The 14,644-nt window shown below is 51.4% G+C and overlaps 1 protein-coding gene across 3 annotated transcripts in view; it reads right to left on the minus strand.

The window, feature by feature from the left end:
• LOC109736785 (protein GRIP) overlaps positions 1 to 3,734 on the minus strand; it is a 30,063-nt gene extending 26,329 nt beyond the window's left edge. For 2 of the 3 annotated variants that reach the window (XR_012202384.1, XR_002226468.4), the window contains exons 1-3: positions 3,019 to 3,727; positions 1,858 to 1,973; positions 1,380 to 1,549 (exon numbers count right to left, since the gene is read on the minus strand). Coding sequence is in view for 1 of the 3 variants with exons in the window: in XM_020295995.4 (XP_020151584.1) it covers positions 1,380 to 1,549; positions 1,858 to 1,973; positions 3,019 to 3,532 (800 nt within the window). In the remaining 2 variants the exon portion in view is untranslated. Of the gene's footprint in view, positions 1 to 1,379; positions 1,550 to 1,857; positions 1,974 to 3,018 lie in introns of all 3 variants that reach the window. The other variant, XM_020295995.4, reaches the window with a different exon arrangement.
• Positions 3,735 to 14,644: the final 10,910 nt, after the last annotated feature.

The following is a 14,644-nucleotide window of genomic DNA, read 5'->3' on the forward strand; positions in this document are numbered from 1 at the left end:
GCAAGCAGGGTTAAGTGCGCCGGGTTGCCCTTTTTTGTAAGGGGTTTTCTGCATATTGTACCACACTTGTACGTGTATATATACTGGCCTAGGGCCACCCCGAAATACAAGTTGCTACTTCCCTAACACCGTTTATCTGAATCCAGATTGACTCAGTTTACCATCATGTCAATTACCACCACTAAACACTACTCCCTCCGTCCCATAATATAAGATTGTTTTGCAAACAATCATTTTGCAAGCTAATATAGTTTGCAAAACAATCTTATATTGTGGGACGGAAGGAGTAACTGTAAGCTAGGCTGCTTGCTCCATCAGTCTTAGCGTGTTCCTTTCTTGTTTTGTTGCGTGATGTAGGTGACCACCCAACCTCCCAAATCCAGGGTCGGAGATGATATTGACTGCAGCAACCAAATTTGGAAGCACCAAAGGATCCAAGACTGTCATCAACAGAGGGGAGTAGCCCCGCTCATCGCCAACGACCAATTCTTCTTCAAATCCAGCCTGCTAGAAAACATCGCCACGCCACCTCCACAGATTAATGGACTCTCACCACTGGCTTCTCTTTCCCTGGATCACCTCGTGTGCAGGCTTGCTTGGTGCCTGACATCATGGCGGTGCGGAGAGCAGCAGATTTGGAAGGTGAGCTTATCGACCTCAAGTGCATTTTAGTCTTTAAAAGATAGAATCTTATCTAACTACGCAAGCTGGGCGGGTTGGGCGCTAATTATTTCTTCACTGAGTTTGTTCACAAAGTAAAGTAAAAATTGGTGGCGACTGATCCATCAGTGTGGTGGCTGGGCCAGTAGGTTCAACAAAGTTTTGTCGTGCCTATAACTAGCAGTCGAATGGCATCTCTAGTAGTTGGGAGGTTTTACTTGGTTTATGGTGGGGCGGCTCTATATAAGAGAGGTTGCAACATTATTATTCTTGTTCACGGATGCAAGCTGGGCGTGTTGGGCTGATCCACCCATATTAGTTGCTTCACTAATTTAAGAGTTTTGTGCACAAAGTGAAGTAAAAATTGAGTGGGAATTGATCCCCCAGTTGAGTGAACTGGGCCAGTAGGTCAACTCAGTCTCATTCCTAACCTCATATCTAGAAGTTGAAAAGGCATTTACAGTAGTTAGGAGGTTCTAAGGCAGTGGGGCTCTGTATAAGAGGTTGCCATATTGTGACTGAGATTAAGCAAAAGATAAATCAAGTACATTACCCAAGTCCCTCAAATCCCTGCTACGTCTCTGTCCTTTAGCTAGCTATATATTCTAAATTGTACATCGTTAAATAGATGGCCCCCTCTCCATCTGGCGGCTAGCACCGTTGTACCTTAAGTCATGTACACGACAACATCGTACAGTGAGACCAGTACATATACTCACTTGTTGTTCACAGTCCGCAGTTGCTGTCTTTCAGCATCCATTGCCCGTAAAGCCTCACTAGCCTGGTGACGAGCACGTTCCAGTTCCTGTTGTGCCGCTAGCTGTAGAGAAGCAGTTTCCATAGCCTTCTGATTAATCTCATTAAACCGAGCTTCCAGATCATCTTTTTCCTGTTAAGAACGCAAAACCGTGTCACGAATGAACAAGAAACAACAACTCATGGTTATATTATCTCGAAACCAACTCATAGTTCTAGCATGTGGATAGCTAACGTCCATGCACCCCTGTCCATGGCGAGTTCTTTGGTGATATTCCGGTCCATATATCTCTTCACGAACGTCATTAAAAAAATCAAAAATTATAACTTGAGCAAATTCTTGAGCAGACAGTGAGTGATTTCCAAACTGAATGCAAAAATTTTAGAAAGTGATGCAACCACTATTCTCAAGTTAATGTACAGAAAGCTCAAAGTGGTTACCTTCTGTATATCTTGTATACGGTTTTTCGCACGCTTGTGAAGCCTCTGGAACTTAGTATCCAACTCAACATATTTTTCATCTCGTTCCTTTAGTTCTTTTTCAATCTTCAGTTGAGCTACATACATGGGAATGAATGATGATTTAGATTCTAAAAAAGGGAAATGTGCAACGACAGGAAGCAAAAAAGCGCTGGCCACATTACACATAAAAAGGTGCATTCTGATCAAGCAAAAAAGGTCCAGAAGTCGATATTGCCATTATTCAGAGAAGCATAATAATCTCAAGCTAAATGGTTTACACAAGTTTGGAAAACTGGAGCAGGAAAAACTAGCCTAAATGATAACGCCCACACATGTGGCACTTATCAACATGGCCCAAACGCAGTCGATGCCGTTCGATCCATTTGCACGAATATTGAAGCAGATGCCATCTGGGTCGAGAGCCACGTAAGCACCCAGCATCATGTGGGCGTTATCATTTAGTGCCACATATGTGGGCGCTCCTCGCCCGAACGGACACACGACGCTCGCCCGAACGTGTGGGTGAAACTGCTCTTCGCCCGCACGACGCTCGCAAGGTGATAGATGGCAACTACAGTTGTGCATATTTGGCAAGTAGTTAATCACACACGGCAACTATGGCTGACCATACATGACAACTATGGTTTAACCACACGTGGCAACTCCAATTAGTTACACATTGTGCATATGTGGGAACTAGTTAATCACACACAACGACTATAGTTGACCATACATGGCAACTATGGTTTAACCACACGTGGCAACTCCAATTAGTTACACATGACAACTATATTTAATGATACATGGCAGACGTGGCAACTATAGTTAATTACACATGGCAACTAAAGTTGATTAGACACGCGTTCCCGCTCACAGGGTGGGGGTGAGCAGTTGCCACACGATCATGTGGGCCGCCGTAGCTGCGCCCGAACGTATGGGCAGTTTTAATGTTCGCCCGCACAGGGTCGTATGGGCTGGCTCCTGGGTACGACCGGACGCGTCGTGTGGTCGGGTGTCCATTGTGCCACACGTGCGGTAGTTATCGGCGTCCAAAACTAGAAGAATCGGGCCGATCAACCACGGCATTCCAAGTTCCGCAACCAGACCAATATCAAAGCGTCGGGGAGGGTAGCAACTAACCTTGGTTGAGCTTCGCCGTGAGCTCCTGAACCTTGCCGTCCGCCTCGGCGTAGGACATATTGACGTGCTCGAGGGCCGCCTCCGCAACCTTCTGCGTCTGTTTTTGCTCTTGAACCTCCTTGCTAAGCCTTTCGACCTGCTCCTTCAAGCTCCTAACGAGCTCGGAGTCATCCTCGTCTTCCCTCCCACTGCCTATTCCCACCTCGGCGCTATTCGCCAGCTGCTGAGCACCGGCGATCTGGGACTTTAGGTACTCGTTCTGGATGCTGAGCTCCGTGACCGTCCGCTCGAGCTCTTCGCGTGTCCGTTCCGCCTCGTTCTCACTCGCCCCTTGGTCTTCTCCCGCTACCGCGTCAGTGTCTGCCCTCTCTTCGTCCACCGGCGCCGCACTCTCTTCTTGCGACGGATCACACGCCGCCTGTTCCGGAGCCGGTGGTGTGGTGCCCTCTTCGGGATCCATCCTTTGCGAGCCGGATCTGGTTTTGCCCCGCCCGCGGGGTCGAGGTCGGGGCATCGGGTGGGATCGGAGAGGCTGACTGTCGAGGTACTGGACTGGATTGGCAAGAGGTGGACTAGATTAGGGTTTACGAGCGAAGCGAAACCCCGGTCTCCAATGGCCCGGTTGAGGCAGGTTCGCCGTTGGTGGCAAAGTGGGGAGGAAAATGTTGTCCGGGAACGGAGATGGGAGTCTCAGCCGCGCCACGGTGCTGACGTGTGGGGCCCGGGACCAGAAGAGAGTGGTGAATAAGGGCATGTACATCGCCAGAGACGCATGGTGTCTGTAACATATGCACACATCAGCTCTACAGACTACCCAAAACATAACGCACAGCAGGGGCGTCTGTTAGGCAGGCTGTAACACTCCAACCGTCCGTAAATATCTGGCCACGAACATGAGATCTAAACAGCCCACTACAGGCGACAGACTCGTACAATGGAAAATAAGCTATCTGTAAGCGGTGATTTATCCGGGAATAGACCGTCGGTATTTGGGCAGACAGGCTTGATTGTTTTTACGTTTCTCTCTCCAACATGTCATCTATTTTCCTATATGGACTTTATTAGAGACAGCTGATTAGATACCATTGTACATGCCCTAAAAGGGCAATGACCGGCGCCACCGCGTCAGATCCACAACGGTGCCCTCGGAAATTGTCAGACTGGCTCACACATAGCTGTTCGATCAAATTCATCACTCCCTGCCTATTTTCTTTGTCACCCTGCGGCAAAATTTCATGTGTTTGACCCTTTTGAAGAAGTTGTTTGTGATCTGACCCTCGTTTGTAAAAAATTTGGAATCTGATCATTTTCCTACCTGTTAGAAGGGAGAGAGGGACTGTAACGCCCACGATGCGGCTATATCTCCCACGTGTCGAGGCACGACTTAGAGGCATAACCGCATAGTGGTTTTGTCGCAAGAAGGGTCATCTTCACACAATCCCATGTAATGAATAAGAATGGGATAAAGAGTTGGCTTACAATCGCCACTTCACACAATACATAATTAAATATCATACAGCATCCAAAATACAATCATATAGACCGACTACGGTCAAACTTCAGATGAAAATAAGACAACCCCAAATGCTAGATCCCCGATCGTCCCAACTGGGCACCACTACTGATCATCAGGAAAAGACACATAGTAACGACCACGTTCCTCGTCGAACTCCCACTTGAGATCGACGCCATCATCTGCACTGGCATCGTCGGCACCTGCAACTGTTTTGGTAGAATCTGTGAGTCACGGGGACTCAGCAATCTCACACCCGCGAGATCAAGACTATTTAATCTTATAGGACAAGGAGGTGCAAAGAGGTGGAGCTACAGCGGCAAAACATATATGGTGGCTAACTTGCGCAAATGAGAGCGAGACGAGAAGCAATGGAACGGACGTCATCTAGCAATGACCAAGAAGTGGTCCTGAACACCTACTTACGTCATACATAACACAGACCGTGTTCACTTCCCGGACTCCGCCGAGAAGAGACCATCACGGCTTCGCACGCACTTGGTGTATTTTAATCGGGTCAAGTGACAAGTTATCTACAACCGGACATTAACAAATTCCCATCTGCCTCATAACCGCGGGCACGGCTTTCGAAAGATAATACCCTGCAGGGGTGTCCCAACTTAGCCCATCATAAGCTCTCATGGTCAACGAAGGATGAACCTTCTCCCGGAAAGACCCGATCAGTCTCGGAATCCCGGTTTACAAGACATCTCGACAATGGTAAAACAAGACCAGCAAAGCCGCCCGAATGTGCCGACAAATCCCGATAGGAGCTGCACATATCTCGTTCTCAGGGCACACCGGATGAACACTACGTACAGCTAAAACCAATCCTCGAGTTTCCCCAAGGTGGCGCTGCAAGTGGCTCTAGTTTGGACCAGCACTCAGAGGAACACTGGCCCGGGGGTTAAAATAAGATGACCCTCGGGCTCGCGAAAACCCGGGGGAAAAAGGCTTAGGCGGCGAATGGTAAAACCAAAGTTGGGCCTTGCTGGAGGAGTTTTATTCAAAGCGAACTGTCAAGGGGGTCCCATAAATCACCCGACCGCGTAAGGAACGCAAACTCAAGGAACATAATCCCGGTATAACAGTAACTAAGGCGGCAAGAGTGGAACAAAACACCAGGCATAAGGCCGAGCCTACCACCCTTTACCAAATATATAGATGCATTAATTAAATAAGAGATATTGTGATATCCCAACATATCCATGTTTCGACATGGAACAAACTTCAACTTCACCTGCAACTAGCAACGCTATAAGAGGGGCTGAGCAAAAGCGGTAACATAGCCAAACAACGGTTTGCTAGGAAAGGATGGTTAGGGGCTGACATGGCTGAAATAGGAGACATGATATAGCAAGTGATAGGTAGCAAGCATGGCAATAGAGCGAACAACTAGCATAGCAAAAATAGAAGTGATTTCGAGGGGTGGTCATCTTGCCTGCAAGATTCTCAGAGTTGTCGAAAGCTTGATCCTCGTAAGCGTACTCGACAGGTTCCTCGTTCACGAACTCGTCTCCCGGCTCTACCCAAGACAAGAACACAACAAACGGAACCACAATCAACAACGAGGAAAGCGCAAGCATCATGATGCAAAACATGTATGATATGCAAGATATGATATGCGATGCATATGCGTGCTCCGGAAGGGAAATGATGAATATGGCAGTAACTTGGCAAACCAAGCATGCCACTAGAAAGATGAGATGATTTCGGTCGAAATCGATATAAAGATCACCGGAATCGGATGCACGGTTTGCAAATGGCAAGCAAAACAAGAATGACACTAATCTGTGATAAACAGCAAGATAGCACTTAAAATGCAACAAGTAGCAATGTTACAGCACCCCAACATAGCAACAAAGCACATGGCAGTAATCTACAGGATATGCTTGACAAAAGATGAACACTGAGCTACGGCTAGTTCACAACAAATCAAGCTCAAACAAGCATGGCAAAAGTGCAAAAGATTACTGGTTCACAGACTTGGTGAAAAACTGGACATGGCAGTAAACAGCATCAGGTAGCAATGTTCAGAGCACGAAAGCAACATGCTACAGGAACTCAACATAGCAAAACAAGGCATGGTAGTGTTTTACTAAATTCAAATGACAAAAGTCCCTTACTGACCATAAGCCAAAAAGGATCAGAAGATATGATGGCCAGCATGTAAACATAGCAAGTTTCGTTATCAGGTTTCAGACTTAGCAGAAAACAGAGCATGGCAGAAACAATAATATGTAGTCCTCTTTGTGAGCTTGATGCACTCACTACAGAGCAACGCATGACAAACCAAGCACACCTACAGCAAGATGGCATGTTTATTAAGCTATCCATGGCAAGAACAATTGCATAGCATGTACGGATCAACTACAATAAGCTTGGCAAAATTGCATATCATGTTAAGAATCTGCCAGAAATATTTTATAGCAAAAGTAGAGCAAGATTGAGTCATGCTATGGCACTACATAATTGCAAACAAGGGCAGGAATGGATCAATTACAACTATAGCTACAAAACATCCTTACTGAACATCACCAAAATATGCATGGATCTCTCTGTAGCATCAAGTTTACATGGCAACAAAATTACAGCAGACAAGGACTTAGAGAAATCACTAAGTCCCTGAAATCAGAAATATTACGGGACCTACTTTGCATGCTTGTGCTAGTCACCACAGAGATCAAAAAAATACATGAACTATACCACTGGAAGGATGGCATGGCATACTTCAAAACACATGTAGAGCTCATGCTCAAAAGATGCACAGATTAAATGATACAAAAATGACAAATCTCCAAGTTCTGTCAAGAACCAGAGAATAACAGCAACTAGCCCTCTTCCAACGAAGATTTGGGAATCAAGATGACCTCTAATGAACATGGTTCAATTGAACAAAATGAAGAGTATTGCGAGACGAACAATTTGACATATTATACGCGCAAATTGGAGCTACATGCACAGAGTTATTGCATCTCGAACAGGAGCACATGCTGAAGATTTTCCAGGACTTGAGAGGAATTTTCAGGGGGGTTCGAGAGAAAGTCAACGGGGGGCACCCATACCAGATCCGATCGGGGTTCGTGGAGCTCGGGCCGCCGGCGGGAGGAAGAGGAGCCGGAGGGCGACGGCGAGGGAGGGGCCGGCGGGGCCTGGCCGGAGGAGGGCGCCGGAGGTGGGGGTCGCCGGCGGGGGCGGCGAGCGCCGGCGGAGGCGCGGCGGCGGGGACCGGTGGCGGCGGTGGCGGCCGGCCGGCGGGGAGGCCGTGGCGGCGCGGGCCCGATGCGGCGGACGGGGCGCGGGGAGGCGGCGCGGTGGAGCGGGCCGAGGGGGCCGGGGACGGGCCTGCGGGCCGGCGGCGGCGGGAGGACCCGGCGGCGACGTGGCGCGCCACGATTCGTCGGTTGCGGCGGCGGACGTGTCCGGCCGACGGCGGACGCGTCCGGCGGCGCAGAGGAAAAAATTTAGGGTTTCGACTGCAGTTTCGTTTTTCGGGATGCCCACATATAAATAGGTAGAGGGAGCTAGGAGACTCCAAATGAGGTGCGGTTTTTGCCCACACGATCGTGATCGAACGACCTAGAGCATGGAAGAGAGTTCGTGGGTTTTGGGCTGGTTTTAGAGGAGGTTTTTGCTGGATACCCAAATGGACTTTGCGGATGCCCGGTTAACCGATGGAGTACCAAACGACCTCCGAATGGAACGAAACTTGACCGGTAGTCTCCGGGTGGTATATTAAGACCACTTGACAAGCCTCGGTCCATTCCGAGAAAGTTTGACACACGCACACGAAAGAAAACAAGAAGGGTGCACCGGAGGAGATAGGAGCGCCGGATTGGAAAACGGACAACGGGAAAAATGCTCGGATGCATGAGACGAACACGTATGCGAATGCAATGCACATGATGACATGATATGAAAATGCATGACATGACAAAATACAAAACGAAAGACAAAACCCGACAACGGAGGGAAAAACATATCACATAGCTAGAAATGGCAAGAGTCGGAGTTACAAATATGGCAAGTTACATGCGGGGTGTTACAGGGACTTTGGTGGAATGTTCATTGTATTGCTTGAGCCTCGTGGACATATATATAGGAGTACATGATCATCTTGAAGTACAAGGCAAGGTAGAATAATATCCTACGCTATCCTAGCTTTCCTAATAATCACGATACTCAACATCCCCCGCAGTCACAACGGTAACGACGCAGACGGTGAGACTGAAGAAGAATCCGAAGGGAAGCCGACGGACAGCCCCCCACAGTCGTAACGGTTGATGCATCGCGGAGTCGCGGCTGGAGTGAAAACCGACGAGGTTGCTCAAGCAAGGCGGTAGCCCTTTGTGCCGATGTCGATGTAGCCGAGAGCGTAGGGTGGTGTAGCCGTTGTTGAGGTAGCCGTGCGAGGGACACCGTGGTCGATATCGAGTCGGGGGAGTGCGAGGACACCCCACCACGTAGAAGTCGACGCGCGAGGACGGCGGAGTGGACCGTGCGCCGCGATGCTATGGACCGGAGGGGCGACGCAGCGGCAGTGCGCGTGTCGGGGCGACGGCGGGGAAGACCTCAAGGCGATGCAGGGACCGCGTGCCATGCTCGCTACGGCCCGACGGGGCGATGCAGCGGCAACGCGAGGGTCGGTGCGGCCTCGGGGATGGCCTGGAGCGGACGGCCTCGGGGCGGCGGTTGACCGCGGGCCGCGGCACTACGGCCCAAAGGCGACGCAGCGGCAGCGCGCGGATGTGTGCAACCACGGGAACGGCCTCAGGGCGGCGGAGGGGGTCACGTGCCGCGGCACTACGGCCCGAAGGGGCGACGCAGCGGCGGCGCGGACCGGTGCAGCCACGGGGAGAATCACGGGGCGGCGGCGCTACGACCCGACGGGGCGACGCAGCGGCAGCGTGTTGCTCGATCGGCGGAGGGGCGCGCTGAACTTGGTGACACAGCGGTGATGGCCGGCGTAGATCAACGAGCGGGTCGACGCGCGGATGACGGCCGTGAGGGGCCGACTATCGCGCGAGGCCGCTGGGTCGGGGCGACGGGCGGGCAGACGCACGGACGACGGCCGTTAGGGGCCGCGTGTCGCGCGAGGCCGCCATGTCGGAGTAGAGGCGCACGGGGGGTCGACGGCGGCTGCAGGTGACGCATACCGATGAAGTATAGATCGAAAAACCAAAAAGAAAAACGCCGATCAAAACGACCGGCGACAGAGCGAAAAAACCCGGAGCAAGGGCTCGGGAAAAAGATTCTCTAGGGCAGCCAGTCAACATGACCGGCGGACGAACCCTAGGTACGGGCGGCACGGCCCCCGGCTGCGGTCATGGAGGCCAACCGCTCCGGAGGCGGCGCGCGGGTGCGGAAGCGGCGGCAGCTAGGTTTAGAACCCGGAAACTGATACCACGTTAGAAGGGGGAGAGGGACTTTGGTGGAATGTTCTTTGTATTGCTTGAGCCTCGTGGGCATATATATAGAGTGCATAATCATCTTGGAGTATAAGGCAAGGTAGAATAATATCCTACGCTATCCTAGCTTTCCTAATAATCACGATACTCAACACTGCCGCCAAGGGGCCTGGCGGTAAGGTATAACAGCCTACCGCCGAAGTCCGTGGCGGTAGGGTTGCACGCCCTATCGCAAAAAAATCCTAAGTTTCAGACACAGTGCGTGTGCGCACCTACCACTGAGGGAGTCCTGGATTAGGGGGTCCTCGGACAGCCGCACTATATCCTTTGGCCGGACTATTGGACTATGAAGATACAAGATTGAAGACTTCGTCCCGTGTCCGGATGGGACTCTCCTTGGCGTGGAAGGCAAGCTTGGCAATTCGGATATGTAGATCTCCTCCCTTGTAACCGACTCTGTGTAACCCTAGCCCCCTCCGGTGTCTATATAAACCGGAGGGTATAGTCCGTAGGACAACAACAATCATAATCATAGGCTAGCTTCTAGGGTTTAGCCTCTACAATCTCGTGGTAGATCAACTCTTGTAATACTCATATCATCAAGATCAATCAAGCAGGAAGTAGGGTATTACCTCCATCGAGAGGGCCCGAACCTGGGTAAACATTGTGTCCCCCGCCTCCTGTTACCATCCGCCTTAGTCGCACAGTTCGGGACCCCCTAACCGAGATCCGCCGGTTTTGACACCGACATTGGTGCTTTCGTTGAGAGTTCCACTGTGCCGTCACCATAAGGCTTGATGGCTCCTTCGATCATCGGCAACGATGCGACCCAGGGTGAGATTTTCCTCCCCGGACAGCTCTTCGTATTCGGCGGCTTCGTACTGCGGGCTAACTCGCTTGGCCATCTGGAGCAGATCGAGAGCTACGCCCCTGGCCATCAGGTCAGGTTCGGAAGCTTCAACTATACCGCCGACATCCGCGGAGACTTGATCTTCGACGGATTTGAACCCATGTCAGGTGCGCCGCACAGTCATGATGAGCACGACTTAGCTCTGTCATCGGACGGTGTTCGGGATATCCCACCTGCAGCTACTCCGGCTCTTAATCCGGAGCAGATTGCGCCGTCCGAGGACGAATGGATGGACCCCGCCACGGAGGCCGCACACTCAGCGGCGATAGAGCCAAATACTGACTTCACCCCCTATGAGACCCGTGTTGCCGGACACCTGGATTCGTCCCCGGACACGGGCTCCGAACCGTCTGCGTCCGTGCCTATCGAATCCGATTGGGCACCGATCATGGAGTTTTCCTCCGCGGATATCTTTCAGCACTCGCCACTGGGCGACGTGCTAAATTCATTAAGGTCTCTCTCCTTGTCTGGAGACCCTTGGCCGAACTATGTCCGGCTTGAGTGGGAAGCGGACGACGAAGAAATTCGTTCCCCACCCACCACCCACTTAATAGCCACTATCGATGACTTAACCGACATACTCGATTTCGGCTCTGAAGACATCGACAGTATGGATGACGATGCAGGAGACGAACAGGAACCACCACCCACAGGGCGCTGGACTGCCACCTCATCATATGATATATACATGGTGGACACCCCCAAAGAAGGCGATGGCGATAAGGCAACAGAGGATAATCCCTCCAAGAAGCAATCCAAGCACCGGCGTCAGCGGCGCCGCTCTAAGTCCCGCCATAGCAAAAGCAGCGATACCGGCACAAGAGACAATAACGCTCCGGATAGTGCCGAAGACGAAGACAATCCCTTCCAGCCAGGCCTGGAGCGGGAGGATGGGCAAGCTAGCCCTCAAGAACAGGCAGCAGACGGAGAATCAGAGGATGACAATTACATACCTCTCTCCGAAGACGAGGTGAGCCTCGGTGACGAAGAATTTATCATGCCTGAGGATCCCGTCGAGCAGGAGCGCTTCAAGCGCCGGCTTATAGCCACAGCAAATAGCCTGAAGAAAAAGCAACAACAGCTTCGAGCTGACCAAGACCTGCTAACGGATAGATGGAACGAGGTCCTGGCGGCCGAGGAATACAAACTCAAACGCCCAACCAAGAGTTACCCAAAGCGCAGGTTGCTACCCCAACTCGAGGAGGAAGCATTAAAACCTACATTACCAGCGTATGATGCGGCTGATCGGTCACCTCGTGGCCGAGACAGAGTGGCATATCAGCCCGAAGTCCAGCCCACACCCCGCCGCCATTCAAACAAAAATACCAAGGCCCGGGGCAACACGCGGGACCTGCGAGACATATTGGAAAACAAAGCAGGACATACAAGATCGATCTACGGATCACGGGGGCGCGCCCCAACGCGTGACGATGATCGTCACGCCGGATACACTAAAGTCAAATCCGGCCGGGCCGAATACAGCAGACAAGACTCGTACGAACTGCGACGTGACATAGCCCGGCACAGAGGCGCCACACACCCCCTATGCTTCACCGATGAAGTGATGGATCACGAATTCCCAGAAGGATTCAAACCCGTGAACATTGAGTCATATGATGGTACAACAGACCCCGCGGTATGGATCGAGGATTTCCTCCTCCACATCCACATGGCCCGCGGCGACGATCTACATGCCATCAAGTACCTCCCACTAAAACTCAAAGGACCAGCTCGGCATTGTCTGAATAGCCTGCCAGCAAACTCCATTGGCAGTTGGGAGAATTTGGAAGATGCATTCCTTGACAACTTCCAGGGCACTTATGTGCGACCACCGGATGCTGATGACTTGAGCCACATAACCCAACAGCCAGGGGAATCGGCCAGGAAATTCTGGACTCGGTTCCTAACTAAAAAGAACCAAATTGTCGACTGTCCGGATGCCGAGGCCTTAGCGGCATTTAAACATAACATCCGGGACGAGTGGCTCGCCCGACACCTCGGCCAAGAGAAGCCGAAGTCCATGGCAGCCCTCACGACACTCATGACCCGCTTTTGCGCGGGCGAGGACAGCTGGCTGGCTCGCAGCAACAACGCATCAAGAAATCCTGGCAATTCAGATGCCAAAGATACTAACGGCAGACCACGTCGCAATAGACACAAGCGCCGCAACAATGGAGACAACGCCGAAGACACGACAGTCAATGCCGGATTCAGTGGCTCTAAATCCGGTCAGCAGAAAAAGCCGTTCAAAAGAAGCAATCCGGGCCCGTCCAGTTTGGACCGCATACTCGATCGCTCGTGTCAAATTCACGGCACCCCCGATAAGCCAGCCAATCACACCATCAGAGAATGCTGGGTGTTCAAGCAGGCCGGCAAGTTGAATGCCGAAAACAAGGACAAGGGGCCGCATAGCGATGACGACGAGGAGCCTCGGCCGCTGAATACAGGAGGACAGAAGAGGTTTCCTCCACAAGTGAAAATGGTGAACATGATATACGCAACCCATATTCCCAAGAGGGGACGGAAGCGTGCACTAAGGGATTCTATGCGATGGAGCCAATCGCCCCAAAGTTCAACCCATGGTCCTCTTGTCTGATCACCTTCGATCGCAGGGACCACCCCACTAGTATCTGTCATGGCGGTTCTGCCGCATTGGTCCTTGACCCCATCATTGACGGATTTCACCTCACTCGAGTCCTTATGGATGGTGGCAGCAGCCTGAACCTGCTCTATCAGGATACAGTGCGCAAAATGGGCATAGACCCCTCGAGGATCAAACCCACCAAAACCACCTTTAAAGGTGTCATCCCAGGTGTAGAGGCCTGTTGCACGGGCTCAATCACACTGGAAGTGGTCTTCGGATCTCCGGACAACTTCCGAAGTGAGGAGTTAATCTTCGATATCATCCCCTTTCGCAGCGGCTATCACGCACTGCTCGGACGAACCGCATTTGCCAGACAATGCGGTACCGCATTACGCATACCTCAAACTCAAAATGCCAGGACCACGCAGGGTTATAACAGTTAATGGAAACACAGAGCGCTCGCTCCGCACGGAGGAGCACACTGCGGCCCTCGCAGCAGAAGCGCAAAGCAGCCTTATTAGGCAAACCGCCAATTCAGCGAAAAAGACCCCGGACACCTTCAAGCGAGTCCGGAGTACCCCTCGGGAGGATCGCCAGGCACGTTTTGAGCTCGCCTAGCAATTCGGCCTCCGTCCTAGTCCCAGTCAAGCGGCGAAATTTGCGCCGCGCGTACATAACTACGCACTCAAGATACCATGGGCATAGGCGGAGGCACAGCTACGGCACATCCCACAATGCGGCTCAACCGCCCCAGGGGCTGTATACCTTTATCATTTTCTCTCTTTCAGGACCTTACTCTCTGGAAGCCCTTTCCGGTAGTCTGATTGTTGGACCCATCGCGGGAAGGAAATACCAAGGAAGCAAGACGCTCTGACGTACAAGGAAATCCCCAGGTGGTCTCTGATAACGATTGATATACCTGTTTTACATACCCATACGCAGCTTGCCCTTGGATAGGACATGTCAAATAGTCCTATTTTTTGCTTATTGCGCTACTTGTATCCGTACGCTATTATTTAATAACAATGCATAGCGTTAGCCTATTATTGCATTTCCTTTTTTTCCTTGTCTGCTTATTTACGACAAATTGCACCCGTACATTCTGGTACGACCAGTGCACCAGGGGCTTAGTGTACCCATAACACGGCGTGAAAAGTCCGAACACTTTCGACAGTGCGGCACCCCGAACTTATAGCATTATATGCATCAGC

The sequence above is a fragment of the Aegilops tauschii genome, chromosome 2 (assembly GCF_002575655.3).
Source record: "Aegilops tauschii subsp. strangulata cultivar AL8/78 chromosome 2, Aet v6.0, whole genome shotgun sequence".
Taxonomy (NCBI): domain Eukaryota; kingdom Viridiplantae; phylum Streptophyta; class Magnoliopsida; order Poales; family Poaceae; genus Aegilops; species Aegilops tauschii.